Genomic DNA, 17,568 nt, shown 5'->3' on the forward strand with positions numbered 1-17,568 from the left:
AATGTCGGCATGTGGGATGTTACATACAGTGTTGTCGTGATACCGTTGGTATCGTAAGGGTTGTGCAATATTGCATTTGGTGCAAAGTCATCATAGTGCAAAAAATAGTCAGCATATGCATTGATGCAAACATAGACATCATAGTGCAGAAAGAGGAAATGGTCAGACATTGTGCAAGGTGAGCAGTAAACGTAGTGCAGTCGACATGTGCAAGAACATAGACATGAGTACCATTATATTCGTATGAGGGAAGCAGGTCGCGCTGAACTCAAAAATGGTTCAGGTGGCAGGAAAAGAGTATCTTACTTATTTGCAGGTGTATAATATACATTTGTATGTATTTGTCTTTATTGTTAAGCTGTTATTAATTATTATTGTTAAGCTATTATTAATTGTTAAGTTATTGTTTTATATTATAGAATACTCAGTTGTTTTGTGCACTATTTTTCTATCCATCCAAAACGTCAATGATTGAATAGAGGAATAAAGTAAAAATGTGTTTTTAAAAATCAGATTAATTGATGAATCAAAAAAGATAATCGACCGATTCATCATTCATTAAATTCATCCTTAGTATCTGTCCTACCACAGCTTCTTCCCCCAGGCCATCGACGCCCTAGATGAGTGCAAAAAACTATGAAAATAATTTGTCATGCTTACCGATGTCATGCACCTGTGCCTGCCCCTTTGGCGCCATCTGCCTCGGACTCTGATTGGCTCCCTGTCACTATTCAAACCCACGTCTATCTGTCACCTGTGGTCAGTCCGTCTGCGAACCTCCGTTTACACTAGGCAAGCTTTTATCGACCCTGACTCACACCTGTTTTTGCTCCCGTCTGTTCCCCGGCTTCAACCCGTTTTTTGATCCTGACCACGTCTACTCTCCTCTCCTGGCTTTCGACTAGTTTCTGATCCCAACTATGCTTTTGCTCTCCTGTCCCGGCTCCTGACCCGTTTTGTCCTTTTCCCGACACCGCCATCGCTCGACACGGAAGTCCCATTTTTGAGTTCAGCGCGACCAGCTTCCCGCGACCAGCGATCACCGGATCGTGGGTGCAACCCTTTTCTTTCTTCTAATAAAACTGAGAGAAACGTAACGCAAGTGAGTCCTGTCTCTGTTCTGGTCCAGACTGAATTTTTTATGCCGCTTTTAAATGAAACTGTGAAATTACTGTATAAACCTTTGCACAAAACTGGAAAATATATTCTTTGTGACTTATTTGGGGTTTTGTGTTGCCGTTGAATTTTATTGTCACTGCACTAATGTTACAATGCACTATTCTTTCTCATTCATGACTTTTGTACTATTACTACAACTTTGGCCAGTCTCTAAGCACTACATTGTAAATATTTTTTTCCGTGTTTTAGCTTGACAGTCTTTATTACTCTATTTTTCAGGTTAAAGGTCACACTTTTTTTTCATAGTTTGGCCAGGGGTGAGATTTATGTGTGAAATTATTTACACAAGATTTTAGATCATATATATATATATATATATATATATATATATATATATATATATATATATATATATATATATATATATATATATATAATGTTTGGGGGAAATATAATAAAACAGTGACGCACAGAGCCCATGCACTTTTTATATAAATCCATTCAGAGCAAGTCGAAAAGACTTACTTTGGCAAAATGACACCACGTTTTCTTATCAATCGATGGTCACATAAAAGAGCTGCTTTTATTGTGATTAACCAGTGATTCAAAACAGTAATCTTCAGAATACCACATGCATTCAAAACTGCTATGTGCTCTACCATAAAGCTTATTGGGCTAAAATGAACTGTTATATTATTAACAGATAAAACGGGAGACCAGTAATCAGAAGATAAGGTTTCACTCCGCTAAAATAAATATTTTCAACATACTCAAAAGTAATCCTATACAAGGTGCAAACGCTCTATGTTTTACTGTTCAAATACATTTCCCAAAATTGAGATACAAAGTCTTTTTTAGTAAGGTTTACGCAAGTGACATATGCTTGGGGTAGGGGCATTTCACGCGGTGGGACATTTTCTTTTATTTTTATTTTAAATTGCCTTTCAAGATGACATGTGTTTTTGGTGTTGAGTTTTATCAAATATATTCCCCCCCTGCACTGTTTTTTCCTTCTTAATTATGTATTTTTGGGCTGGTGCGATTTATAACCTGGAGCAAGATACACAGACAATGCCTTACTTACGAACGAGATCGTTCCGGACGATCGTTCGTAAGTTGAATTTGTTCGTAAGTTACTTCAGTTTGCATGGAATGTATATTGAAGGTTTATATAAGGAAGTTTAAGGTTTGTATAAGTAACCTGTATTGTTTTGAAACTGAAAAATAAACAATTAATTAAATAACATGCTCTATAACGTTTCAAAGAAGGCTGAATGATAAAGCACAGTACTCAAAAACAAAGCTACTCATTAAGCATTGATATTCTGTGGTCTGTGAAGCCCTTTGAGACTCCTTGTGATTAAGGGTGTCACAAATAAACATAACTTGATTATAAAGATAAATAAAGTTAAGTTGAACTTACTTTTGAAAGATGGGCTTCAAGAGTTAGGCGACTTCCTCCTCCGTTAAAAGTGGACGAAAAAAAAACGATCCAACTATTTTCTCAACCGCATCAAGCTTTCTTATTCCATTTTTATTTCAAAAGAAACGACTGGCCTCTTCTTTACACTTTACACCAACCACATTAAATGGATGCACGAAATATTGAACAATATTAATGTCAAAGTTCTTAGTGCAATAGAGATACAGTGCAGTGTGTTTACACACAAACTAGGAAAATGAAGCGGATTTCTTCTTCGGAGTGGATGCTGGGTGACCTCTTACAGCCCCACAACACACTGGTAGCGACAGAAAGAAAAACTACTGTACTCAGAAAAAGGTGAACACAAATCAATATCTAACTTACAGCAATGTCCGGATATTTTTTGACATTCCGAATTTTTTTTTCGTATCTACCGTTTGAATGGTCGTAAGTTTGGGAGCGTCTGTAGTTCGAAAAATAAGGTACATGTTTCATCCTGTAGTGCCATGTCTAATCTCGTTGCATACAATGTTTCAGATCGTTGATACCAATGACAATAAAGACGGTTCAATACTGGTATAGAGCATTTCATTATTTTGAACCCCATGCCTATTGTTTTTTTGTACTTAGATAGTATTGCACACAAAGATATTGCCTCTGCCTCGAAGACGGTAAATTACAGCTAAGGCATGGAAGTCTTCGGGCTTTTTGCTTTTCTTTACTTTGCTTTCGTTCGACTTGAAGGCTGTGAGACATAAGCGTAGTGATGTTGTTACCCTGGGACGATGAGACAAGTCTTTGTTCCTGTCTGGGCTTGCACTCACTGTGCATTTATTAGCAGAGTAACTGAACGCCTACAACAATTCTTCTTGTCAACAAATACCTCTAACCTGCCGCTTGTTTTCTGCAAGTTCATTTCCCCCTCAAAGCAACAAGATGTAGTATAGATGTCACTGCATTTGACTTTTAGAATTAATGGTCACATTTTGTCACAACATGCAATTACAGGGGTGACTGGTTGAAAGAAATAACTTAATGGGGTGGAATGATTAACACGAGACAAAAGATTTAAAGGAGATTTATCTTGTTTCTTTCAACATGAACAGATTTTTAAAGAAGACACTGGAGGTGTATTATTTGTAGTAATACCAGTATGAATAACTAGAGGTAATATCTTTTGCCAGAGCATGACTCAAAATTCGGGCCGGGCATAATATTTCAATCATTACGTTTGTGTTTGTATATATGTATATATATATATATATATATATATACATATATATATATATATATATATGTGTGTGTATGCAGTATTCAGTCACGACAAAGTTCTGGTGGGAAGCTGGGATTTGGGTAATCACGGGGAATTTTTATATGTAAATATATAAATATATAAGTATATAAATATATAAATACATACATATAAATACATAAATACATATATATATATATATATATATATATATATATATATATATATATAAGTATATAGATATATAAAAACATACATATAAATACATAAATACATATACATATATATATATATATATATATAGATATATATATCTATATATATATATATATATATATATATATATATATATGTGTGTGGGGCAGCACGGCAGCGCAGTAGTTAGCGCATGAGCGACACAGTTCATGTCTTGGGAACCTCCTGCAAGGGTTCAAATTCAGCTCCAGACTTCCTGTGCGGAGTTTGTATGTTCTCCTCGTGCTTGCGTGGGTTTCCTCCGGGCACTCCAGTTTCCTCCCACATTCCAAAAACATGCATTTCAGGTGAATTGGTCGGTCCAAATTGTCCCTAGGTGTAAATGAGCGAGTGAGTTGTCTGTCCCCGTGTGCCCTGCGATTGGCTGGCAACCAGTTCAGGGTGTCCCCTGCCCACTGCCCGATGATTGCTGGGATGGGCTCCAGCACCCCCGCGACCCTACTGAGGATAAGCGGTGTAGCTAATGAGATGAGATATATATATGTGATAAGAAAATGAAGAAACATTTTAGATAAACTTTTTGAAAATATATATTAAAGTAAAAAAATTAACTTTATGACAAAAAGGAAAAAATAATGATAATAGATAGATTTGTCTGGAACCGGTACATCTCACAATAATGTTTTTGAAATGGTAAGAAAAAAAGCAAAATATAATATGTCCCTATTTAAGCACTAAAATTGATAAACTTTGTTAAATTCCAAAGGCAAATGGGTTATTTGTTTTTGGTAAACAATGTATTTTTGTTGCAAAGCACTTTTTTTTCTTCTGATCGAATAGTTAGCAAACAATTAAAACATATTTGCACCTACATTTATCGCAACAGCTAATTACAATCATGATCGTTTTGACACGTCTCCAATCTTGTTGGTGCACTATCTGATTATTATCTTTTTCGTCCGCTCGTTTGCAATGGAGGGATTTAACGTCAACTTGAAACAGATTGAAAACATAACTGAAAATATAAGCTTTGATGGTACTCTCCGTTCCATGTGGTTCCGGTCATCAATCGTGCAGCAGGGAACAGATGGTGTACTTAACAATGTTCAATATGGTTTGATTGTGTCATTTTTGGGGGGAAATGTGGGCATTGCAGCAAAAAGGAAAACATTTTTAGCAGCAGTTCTTTAACATATCGTAATTTCCGCACTAGAAGGCAAACCTGATTATGAGGCACAACTCCAGAAAATAGTATTTTGTGATATTTGTTTCATACAGAGGGCTCAATGGACTATAAGGTACATTGAATTAAAACTGCAGTAAAAACTAGATTTGCATTATTTAACAAAACATAAATTATTACAATGACATTTGGTTTCACCACTAAAATCAATTAATTCATAAATGGTTACTGTGCAGTCTTCACTCTGAATTATCCCCCATCTTGCCTGCTAGACAGCGATTGAACAAAGTCCTGAATAAGCTGACATATTTTCTTTAGTTGCTGTTTATTCGGACAAGGGCCTCAACCATTACAATTATAAGGTTGCCGTAAAAATAAAAACAAAATTAATAACAAATACTAAAAAGTCTGATTCGTACTCTAACTATAAAGATATATTTTTTACTAAAAACAAAAATCTTCATCAGAGGAATCACAATATGTTTCATACCTACAGACAATTTTCAAGTCAAGTCATGTTTATTTGTATAACCCTTAATCCCAGGGATTCTCAAAGGGCTGCACAGACCACAGATTATTACAAACTACAGACTATTATTACAACATCCCCTGATTTAAAACCTAAATGAAGGCGAGGAAAAATTTAAAAACCTCAACAACAGGAAAATAAAGAAACCTTGTGAAGGGACTGCACATAAGGTAATCCCCCATCCAGGATGACCAGGCTGCAATGGATGTTGCAATAACAAATAATACACAGATATTGTCAACATAAAATATAGGTTATTCATATGCTATAGAATAGAAGTGTGTTTTAAGCCTAGATTTAAACAGTTCCACTGAGGTTGCAGATAAAATCTCAAGGGGCAGAGCATTTCACAACACCAGGGCCCGAATGGAAAACGCTCTCGGACCTGCTCTTCTGCCTCTTCTTGGCTCTTGGGATCACCAGTAGAAACAAAGTAACAACTAAGGAGGATTTGCAAGGAGCACGTTAACCACAAGAAAACACTCTAAGACCACAATTAGTTTCTCAAAGGCAGTATAATTTTATTGTTACTATGCATTTCCAATTTTATCTGGTATTCCGGTATATGGGGATATGGGATCATACGACGCAAGTTAAAATTTCTGACCAATTTGGGTTTTTCCGTGCACCTATTTAATATAGTCTGGAAACTATGATATTTTTACTAATTTTGTTTTTGGAGTGCCAGATACAAAATCTTGAACTCGCGCTACATTTCAGCTAACAACTATGAATTCCAAGATTTTTTCCTGCATGGTCTATGCAATAGTAGTGTGGCATATTTTTTTGAGAGAAAGCACAATGCTTAATTTCTCTTTTAGAGAAATGTGACCTGATCTGACTGGACTCCTCTGATCTCTCCTGTAGTGGCCGACAGTCGAGTTGTGGAGGGACTGCAGCGATATACATCAATCCCCACGTATCTACCTGTCACCTATCAGGTGCTCAACACGGACTTGGCGTTCTTTCTTAAGGAGAGCAATCAAGACTTCATGAGGAACTCGAGCCTGATGTCACGCACCGAGTCTTTCTTCATCTACCAGGCCAGGAGTTTGCCCTCAGTCAATTCCAGCTATGGCCCTCTGTCTGTGGAGCAACCAGTGCCCCTAGAACTCCTGCAGAACCCAGGCTCCTTTCCTTCCTCTTCATTGTTCACTGTTAATTGGAAGGTTCAGACTTTCATCATGAATACCAAGATCCACCTGGCCAAGCCGAAAGTTCAGGTTCTGTTTTACATCGCGGGCAGGGACTGGGATGACTACAGCGCAATTGACAAACTCCCCTGTGTGCACATGTTTGCGTTTCACGAGACCCAAGAGGTGCATGGCACGTGCCAACTGAAGGGGGAACTCGGTCTGTGCGTGGCGGAGTTGGAGCCGTTGGCCAGCTGGTTCAGCCCCCCGAGTGTCGTGCCGGGACGCCAAAAGAACCTGGATGGGTCCGAAGGCACACCGGTGGAGCTTTACTACATCCTACAGTCCACAGAAGGGGGGGAGTGCCATCCAGAAGAGGCCAAGAAGGAAAACTTTCTCCGCTCAAGCCAGGATGGGTTGTTTGGGTCTTATACTTCTACGCCCTTGAGAAGAATTGGTGGTGTGAGGCTCTACCAAAATCCTATCCCGCTTCAAATGGCTGAACACAAATTGGATCATAACTTTATGGTTTTGGTGCCGGACACACCTGTCAGTCAGAGAGAGACCGTCTCAGCCTATGTCACCGTATCTGCCTATTCTGCGGTAGAGGCGTTTCTTCTCAGGTAAGGATAAAGTGTGTTGTGAACAATGTTGGGCATGTTACTGAAAAAAAAAAGTCAAGTCATGTTTATTTGTATAGCCCTAAATCACAAGGAATCTCAAAGGGCTGGACAGTCCACAGATTACTACAGACTATTATTACACCATACCCTGATCTAAAACCTACATGAGGCGAAGGAAAAACTCAAAACCTCAGCGTGAGGAAAATGAAGAAACCTTGTGAGGGGGCCGCACATGTTGTAATCCCCCTTCCAGGTTGACCAGGCTGCAACAAATAACAAATAATACTCAGATATTGTCAACAGGAAATATAATATAATATATTTAAAAATTCATCTATCCATCTCCCCTGGTCATATCCCTCGAGAGGGGTGACCGACAGCAAGACAAACACATACAAAAACAAAGAAAATAATAAAGTGAAGAAGTAGCATAACACACGAACATTTTTGCACCATGGCCAACCCAAATGCCCAAACACCCAAACAAGTTAAACCCCTCGGCACCCAAGTTGGCCATGCTTTCGTCCCTCCAGATGAAACGGGACCCAAGAAAGCGGCCATGTCACTCCGGTCAGGGTGACACATCACACTTTTCTGTTTAACAACAGGGCCCAACAGCTTTCACTGGTTTACCCCTGCCGCATCATACAGGTGCCCTGCCCATCCCTTAGCACACGTCTAAACATCCCACTATGCTTTTACAACACCTCTCCACGAATTCTTATCACCAACAAGAGCTCTAGCTTCCACTATATTTAGACCTATTTCCTGCAGTGCACTCATAACACCATCCATCCACGTCAATCGCGCCCTTCCTCTTGGTGTCCCTTCATTTACTTCTGCTCTGTAGATTCCCTTCAACATTCGCTCCTCATCCATCCTCTCCATGTGTCCAAACCAACCGAGTACTCTCTTATACACACGCTTGCTCAGTTCCGCTACCACTCCAGTTCTGTCTCTCACAATTTAATTTCTCAATCCATCCAATCTTGTCACTCCTAACATACTCCTCAAACATCTTAAAAACATTGAATTTCCTTCTCAAATCTGCTTTCAGGCTCCAAGTCTCTGCACCATACATCACAGTCGGCAAAATCACTCTTATACAGTCCCCTCTTAACATCCATACTCATACTCTTGTTGCTCATCACTCTCCTCAGACCACCCAAAACCTTGCTTCCTTGATTCACTCTGTGCAATACCTCGCACTCCATTCCACCAACTGCAGCCGCAACACAACCTAAGTACATAAAGCTTTCAACTTCTTCCAGCACCTGTCCATGCAACCTTATTTCTAATGCCATGCCCACTCCATCACGTAAACACTTCATCACCTTACTTTTCCCAACATTCACACATACCTTATGCCTATCACACACTCTTCCAAACTCCACTACCAACCTTCTCAATGTTTCCTCAGAATCAGCCACTAGCGCTGTGTCATTTGCAAACAACAACTGACTTACCTGCCACACCGTTCCACTGTTATTAATCATCTCCACACCTCTGCCAAATTTACTTCTCTCACCACACCATTCATGTACACATTGAACAGCGATGGTGACATCACACCACCCTGTCTCACACCAGTCAACACAGGAAACCACTCACTTGTCTCCATCCCTACTCTTACACATGCTCTGCTGTTCACATAAGAACTCTTCAATGCTTCCAACAACTTTCCACCCACTCCATACATTACCATCACCTGCCACAACGCCTCTCTATCAACTCTGTCCTACGCCTTTTCCAAGTCTCTGAAAGCCAAATAAACATCTTTACCTTTTGCAAAATATTCCTCACACACCTGTCGTACTGCAAACACCTGATCCACACATCCTCCTCCTCACCTGAAACCACTTTGCTACTCCATCACTACCCCATCCATTCTTCCTCTCACACAAGACTCTACCATACAGCTTACCCAGCACAGACAACAAATTGATACCTCTCCAATTGCTACATTCATACTTATCACCTTTACCCTTATACAATGTCATAAAACATGCACTACAACGAAACAACAGGAACAACACCACTTAAAAATCATACATTCAACAAGCGTACTAACCAGTCAATCATAGTCGTGCCACCTTTTTTCAAGCAACCTTTTTACAACCATCCAACTCAGGCGCCTTCCCCTCTTTCATTTATTTCACTGCCTCTTGCACCTCCCATGTTTCCACAGGTTTTACATTTGAATCACCCAACACGGGCATTCTCCCCATACCACCGATCGCCTCGAATTTCATTTCTCTCCCATCCTCCACATTTAGCAACTCCTCAAAATACTCTGCCGATCTCGTCCTGACTGCACTACAGCTAACCAGCAATCTGCCGTTCTTATTTTTCACTTTCTTTTCCTTTCCAGACTCGCTCTTTCTTACTCTTTTCACTTCTTAACAGAACACTTTTCTCCTTTCCTCAAAGTTCACTCCTATCTTTCGACACCATTCATCATTTGCTTTCCTTTTCGCTGCTTCCACTACTGCTTTTACCAACCTTTTCTTCACTTTATACCTTTCATATGCATCACCACTCTTATCTTGCAGCCACTTCTCAATGTCCATGTCACATTCTCTGAGACCACATCATTCCACCACTCACTTCCTTTCCTAATACCTCGACCAACTTTTCTCATTACACACACTTCTTTCGCACTCCACAACACTGCCTCATTAAACCAGTTCCATTCCATTTCCACATTCTCCACTTTTCTTTTACGATATATATATATATATATATATATATATATATATATATATATATATATATATATATATATATATATATATATATATATATATTAGTATTTAAAAATGCTTGGTATTTTGGTGAAGTGCTTTTAAATGCTTGAAAATGTTGCCATGTTCCACAACTAGGATTGCTCCTGGTGGCTTCTCTTTGGCAATGCATTTTTTCCTTTGTAACATATAAACGTATGCCTGATGTGAATCATGCATCGGAAAAATCAGAATATCAGTGGGGAGAATTTAAGCCTCTGCGTGCTCTGCCTGAGACGTCTCCATCATAATTGTATTCAGTTGTATTTTGTAGGTAGTAACTATCTCAGCCTTACGATATTGAGGTTTTAAACAATGTGTTGCTGGTGGAATGCTGGTCGTGTTTTACTACATTAGCGTGGAAGGAACCTACAAGTCAAGTCATGTTTATTTGTATTGGTAATTCATAAGCTATAGAATATAAGTGTGTTTCAAGCCGAGATTCAAACAGTTCCACTAAGGTTGTGGATCAAATGACAAAGGTCAGCACAACCTACGGATTTTTTCTTGGCTCCTGGAATCATCAATGACCAGAATGCAATTTATTTATGTTCTGCTTTTAAAAAGTAGCGGATTAACGCACCATGTTGTAACGAGAATTGAGTTACAAAATGTTATCAATATTTCTTTACAGTACGTGCTACAAAAATAAGTAATTTCATTCAAGGAACGAGTTCCTTTGTAGCCCATTACTCCCAACACTTGTTATTAAGTGTTTTTTAGTGTCTGTCAAAGGTGTGAGTTATAAGTAGGTGTGTTGTTTATTATAAATGATGAGACCTAAGCTGATTGTATGTTCTTTTTCTCAGCAGTGTTTTTTTCCCCTTTCCAATCTGAGCGGGTCATAGCTGAGCTCATAAACAGTGCCTGCCAAGAAAGGTTAATATTATTCTAGCCTCTATGAAATAATGAAGGCGACTGACAAGGAACCTTTCGACAAATTTAAACCAAACAGTGCCTCATTGGAAGTGTGTGATATTGGAACAGTATTTCCAGTTACGTACAATCAAATGAATAAATGGCTGTTTCTAAATGTACCTACTACCCCACATATAGTCCACTACCTAGGGGTGTCCGAATTTTTAGGAAGCATTAATAGAGTTACATTGATGTCATGTAAAAAACATTTAAAGTAAATGTTTTGTTTTCTGAAAAAACAAAAAACAAAAAAAAACACTATTATTCCTCAAAAGGTGACATTACTCTTAATATTGACATTTGTATAAAACGATCATTCTCAAAATAACAAAATAAACTATTAATAAACAACTTAGATCAGGGGTGCTCATTAAGTTGATTGGAATCTGTTGGATCGCAGCGGTTAGTACCCGTAGATAACGGGATGTATTTAGTGCACTGAATTTATTGGAATACACTGCCATCTAGTGGTCAAATTCATGTGAGCATGAACTTCAGCAATGCTAATGCTGCAGTAACAAATTGGAGAACTCATACATTTTGTTGATGAAAGGTGCATTTTATTACAATTGTAAATATTCTTAAAATTGTATTCCTTTTTTTATATGAAGTATTTAATTCTTAAGGGTTCAAATGAAATTTAATATTTACATTCATTTATTGTAAAATGTATGATAATATGGTTCATCAAAATGCCTTAAACCAAAGAAACAATGTGAAAAGTGAGGTGCGTAGTTTGAAGTGTCACTATGTTCACTTTGTTATGTGTACTAATACCTTATGCACCCTGGTCATGTTTGAAGGGGGATTATCACTGGTGAGGCCCCTTCTCAAGGTTTCTTATTTTCGCCATGCTGAGGTTTTGAGTTGTTCCTTGCCCTCAGGGGGCATCAGGGGATGGTGTAATTGTAACCTGTGCAGTCCTTTGATACATTAGGTGATTAAGGGCTCCTCAAATAAATGTGACTTGACTTGACTTCAACAAATTCAAAATTTAATATTTTCTTAATGAAGCATGTGTTAACAAATCCCAACTGAGTCCAAAGTTCCCTCATGCTTTATTTTCCATTGCACCTATCTGCTTTTATTTTGCATTTATCAGGCATGTTCATGGCAGAACAAAACCCCCCCAAAATAAAAAAGAAGAGTTTATTTGAGAGTCTGAGAAATTAAAACAAAACCTGTGCCCTTTGCTGCCATTCCTTGGCTCAAAGCCATGATTGCAGGCTTTTTAAAAGACACACCCGACCTATAATCAATTCAATATATAAGTAAATCTTGGAATTTCGATTATCAACCACAAATGTCTCTACTGTATTTGTCTAGTTTGAGTACCGAGTATTTAATCTTTTCGGATTAATCAATCTGCACTATAGCAGTACAACGTCACTTATTTCTCGCAAAAGTGTAACTAGACAAAAACATTGGCAACATATAAAAGACTCACCTAAATTGAATCATGGAGTGGACACTTATTACAATTTAACTATTGTATTACATATTCATTATTTTGATTAACATATTTGATTCATGGTAGAATCATCGATCTATCTACCTTTGTCATATCCCTCAAGAGGGATGACCGACAGCAAGACAAACACATACAACAACAAAGAAAATAAAAAGTGGAAAAAGCAAAAAACCTATACAAACATTTTTGGACGATGGCCAACCCAAATGCCCAAACACCCAAACAAATTTGGCACCTCGGCACGTAAGTTGGTCATGCTTTCGTCACTCCAGATGAAACGGGACACAAGAAAGCGACCATGTCACTCGGGTTAAGGTGACACAACACACTCTTCTGTTTAACAGCAGGGGCCAACAGCTTTCACTGGTTTACCCCTGCCGCATCATACAGGTGCCCTGCCCATCCCATAGAACGCGTCAAAACATCCAACTATCCTTTTACAACACCTCTCCACTCATTCCTATTACCATCAAGAGCTCGAGCTTCCACTAGATTTAGACCTCTTTCCTGCAGTGCACTCATAACACTATCCATCCATGTCAATCGTGGCTTTCCTCTTGGTCTCCTTCCATTTACTTCTGCTCTGTAGATCCTCTTCAACATTCGCTCCTCATCCATCCTCTCCATGTGTCCAAACCAACCGAGTACTCTCTTATCCACACGCTTGCTCAGTTCCACTACTACTCCAGTTTTGTCTCTCACAATTTGATTTCTCAATCAATCCAATCTTGTCACTCCTAACATACTCCTCAAACAGTTCATCTCAAAAACATTTAATTTCCTTCTCAAATCTGCGTCATCTGCAAACAACAACTGGCTTACCTGCCACACCGTTCCACTGTTATCCATCATCTCTACACCTCTGCCTCTCTCACCACGCCATCCATTTATACATTAAACAGCCATGGTGATATCACACACCCCTGATAAGTACTATGAGAGAAAAAAACAGACGGTGTGTATTATTTGACCCTTGGTTGTTGCTGTATTGAGTAGTGCAAATGAAAAACGAGTGCTAAAAGGTACAAGGAAGTGTATAAAACACAGAGACTCAAAGTGACAAAACCACACAATTATTCATCTCATTATTTTCGCCCAGCCCTTCGAGTGTTTTTTTTTTACTTTGAGTTCCCGTAGCAGAAAGATGTTGGACAGTTATGTCAGCCCCCTATAGGTGAAGCTCATGTAGTGTTGTATGAATGCCCATTTCTCTGCCTTAGCATTATTTTAAAGGTGCATCTTCATATGATACTTCATGTATTTTTGTTTATTATTTGAAAACATTTTTACCACTAAGAGGTGACAAATGATACACACTGTCCCTTTAAAAACATGTATTCACAATAAAAGTCTGAGATGGTACGCAAAATGACATGCAATGAAGATCACATAGTGATCTGTCTGTCTGAATGGCACCCGTAACTTACTTAAATTGGATCGATACCAACATTCCAAGTATTGCTCAGGCCTAGTTTGGAGACGGTAAACGATTCGGTTCACAAATCTTTAAAACATTTTTAGGCATTCCCCCAAAAAAACAACAAATGTATGCGTTTTGTGGTAAAATTATAATCATATTATAGTTACACTTATTTTTACACTTTTTTATTGCATTTCTTATTATCAGCCCGTATCAGGGCATTTTTAGGTTCAGAGCTTTGGGGGTGCTCAGCATTCAGTGTGTCTAGCTGTTTTTTTGTTTTTTTTTTTGTTTTTTTTTTTAATTTCATTTCATCTAAAGTGATTAAGGATACTTCAACACTGTTCAGCACTGTCACTGATCATTGTTACATTCGATTTAATGCCACTTAAATGAGGAATAATATCTGTTAATGATAACAGTCATAGTATTGGGTGGTAAAATAGTTGTTCAACATAACCACTGTGTGACATACTCTCACTGTAATACAGCCAAGCCCCCACAGACCCCGCCGCTCTGCCGCAAGTGACACAAGCCAGGCCAAAGAGGAGCATGGAAGAAGGCAAGAACGGTGCTAGGAATGAAATGGACCGAACCATTTCAAGGCAGTGGGGAATTTCCAACGCTGCCTTGTTCACATTTAATTGTATTTTTGTTTATTTTTATATAGCATTTTTCACCATATTTAAGCCTAGCCTGTCTTATTAGAGAAAATAAAGTTTTCAAAATGCTTTAAATCTTGGGGTTCGTTGGGTTGAATTCTGGGGTGCTTGAGCTTCTTCAAAAACGGACTGTCTATGCTGATGGCCCATTGTCCGTAATTACATTTTTTTTCCAACCTGAGCTTATTGTCTTTGTGGAAGCAATTTCAAGAAGGTTCCTGTGGTGGAGGTCATTAGATGGGTCAAGTGTACTTTGTTAGCTTGCAATTGTTTTTTTTCATAAAAGCAAGTAGTCCTGTTGCTTGTTATCTTTTCAATTAAATTCTAACTCCATAGCGGGATAGAAGGTGGCAATGTTCCATGGTAGAGTAAGCTTCATAGGGGGGTAATTGCAGGGCACGGAGGAGTCGGGATTATCTGTATAATTAATATGCGATGGAAATAAAGATGTCGTTAATTAAAATGCGTGTACATCAGTGCCATGACTGAAGCCGATTTTAATCACCTTGGTTTAGAACATGTATAACTCAGGGGAGGTGCTGCAGTTAGGGGTCATTCCAATTTGTTATCCCATTAAAACATAAACAAACTGGCTTCCTGCAACGGAACTCAAAAGTGTTTTGAAAAATATTCCAGGCACAAAGTGGGTACAGTTATTTTCGCATGGACAACAAATATTTACAAACTTGAAAAGTAAGAAACAATTTTATTGCAACTGGCTGGCAACCAGTTCAGGGTGTACCCTGCCCACTGCCCAAAGATAGCTGGGATGGGCTCCACCACCTCCGCTACCCTACTAAGGATAAGCAGTGCAGATAATGGATGGATGGTTTCACTCTCCTTTGAAAGGTAAAACTCTGAAGTTTTCTCCCAAACTGAAACACTCACTGCAATTGCTACTAACATTGAGTAATCTGAGTTGGAAGAGAAACAAAAGGTTTTTATTCTCGCCTGATTTTGAAATTATTTTTTTTTGCAATGTTTGCAACTGAGTGTATCTTGGGCATCTTAGCTGAAAAACAGATAAGACAATAGTTTAAAGCCTTACCTTGTCAAATTTGATTACAATCTGAAAAACTAATCATTGTATTTTGCACATTTATGCATTTCAGTTTACAACACTATAACCTTTTCAAATGTGTATTTTACTTCATCCAATTTTTCGACATTTCGAAAGAGTTGTAAATGTTTAAATTCTCTTTACAGAAGTCAAATCAATGATTGTGCACACTTGTGTTCAATAGTGGTGCAAAAAAGAAAAAAACACGGATTGCCTTGCGCGTGTCATTTTTGGCTCTGATTTGAATCCACCCCAAGAAAATGGCATACAATTATGTTTGGAATTTCGTTGGCCAACCGATGTTTCAATCATCATCCAAATCAGTTACTACTGGCTGAAGATATTCAGAGCTATGGGAGGTGTTGTCCCTTTTATCAAACAGACTAATGTCAGCTATTGACCATGAAAAAACGCCTGCTATTGCCTGAGAAAGGTGTAAATCGAAAAGTCAGAGGCTAACTACCATATTGGGAATAATTTTAATGGTCTGTTTTCTTAAAAGGGTTTTTGGAGGGAAACTAACGGATTAAAAGAAGATTACGTCGAACTCAGCAGACATGTTTTCAATCTATCGGTATTACCGTGTAGTTTGGAGAAAACATTTTACACGGTTGGATTCTCTGGATTGTCATTAATGCAACAAAGACATTTTTTTAAACACATTTGATGACGGCCCAGGGGACGTAACTGGTGAGTTTTGCCGGCCTTACAGTTTTCAGGTATCTTGTTTCAGACTGATGGTAATGTGATGAGTACAATTTGAGACGACCATCATATCTTAAATAAGAGTTTACACTATCTAATGATATGTGGCATGACATATTTCAGTGACTGGTGACAACGTACAGACGCATATTTGTTAATCAAAAGTCAAAATGTCCTGGAAGCGGCAGGCCTCACAGTCAACTTTACTTTTTTATTTAAAGTCCCCATGTCGAAAATAGGGTTGGCTAAAATTTTCACAGAGCCAAGAGCATGGTGGCCAAAGGGCTACAATCATCATCCGGTGAAATGGTGAATTGTTTTTCTTTACAAAATTAATTTTATACTACGGTCAACAATAATGACGGGCCACATATTATTAATTTCATGACAGAGGCCACGGACCATTGAAAATTTAAACACAGGCTGTAACTAGTTCCCCGGCTGAACTTCAGAGATGCCTGCTCTACTTCTTCACCTGTGTGTCACTACCGTTGCGAAACAGAAAACAGAAAGTATCTCAACCAAATACCATATAAGCTCTTGTACATACTTAATAAACCCCAGGGTCAAGTCAAGTCACATTTATTTGCCCTTATATAGCCCTTAATCACAAAAATGTCTCAAAGGACTGTACAGGATTACAATTACACCATCGCCTGATCTTAAACCAATATGCGGGCAAGGAAAAACTCAAAACCTTAGCGTGAGGCAAAAAGAAACCTTGAGAAGGGGCCTCACGAGTGGTAATCCCCCTTCCAGGATGACCAGGGTGGAATAGATGTAGCATTAGGTCACAGTACACAAACATAGTAAACATCAATAAAAGAGAACACTAGGTAATATGTTGTAAATTTGTCCGGAAAGTGAATGACAGCAACGATGCCTCAAACCTGTAAACTAGTCCAAAAAGTCCATAACAGCAACGACACAGCTTCCCATCTCTGCCAGCTGGTCGATGCAGGCGTTGACATGCTTCAAGTCAGACTGATTGATCATTGCACTATTATTTGCACTATTATATGCAGTAAGTGTATACAGAGTTAACAGTTACAGCTCTTGCTGTAGTCTCAGATTTCCGCGCCTTATTTTCCA

At 38.5% G+C, this 17,568-nt stretch overlaps 1 protein-coding gene across 1 annotated transcript in view; it reads left to right on the forward strand.

Moving 5' to 3' along the window:
* Nucleotides 1–17,568, forward strand: part of LOC148365053 (transmembrane protein 132C) — a 323,103-nt gene that overhangs the window by 63,502 nt on the left and 242,033 nt on the right. The window contains exon 4 of the mRNA XM_088335454.1: nucleotides 6,569–7,457. Within this exon, the coding sequence (XP_088191580.1) occupies nucleotides 6,569–7,457 (889 nt within the window). The remainder of the gene's footprint in view (nucleotides 1–6,568; nucleotides 7,458–17,568) is intronic.

This window comes from Urocampus carinirostris, chromosome 5 (genome assembly GCF_059441175.1).
Source record: "Urocampus carinirostris isolate Australia breed hairy pipefish chromosome 5, RoL_Ucar_1.0, whole genome shotgun sequence".
NCBI lineage: Eukaryota > Metazoa > Chordata > Actinopteri > Syngnathiformes > Syngnathidae > Urocampus > Urocampus carinirostris.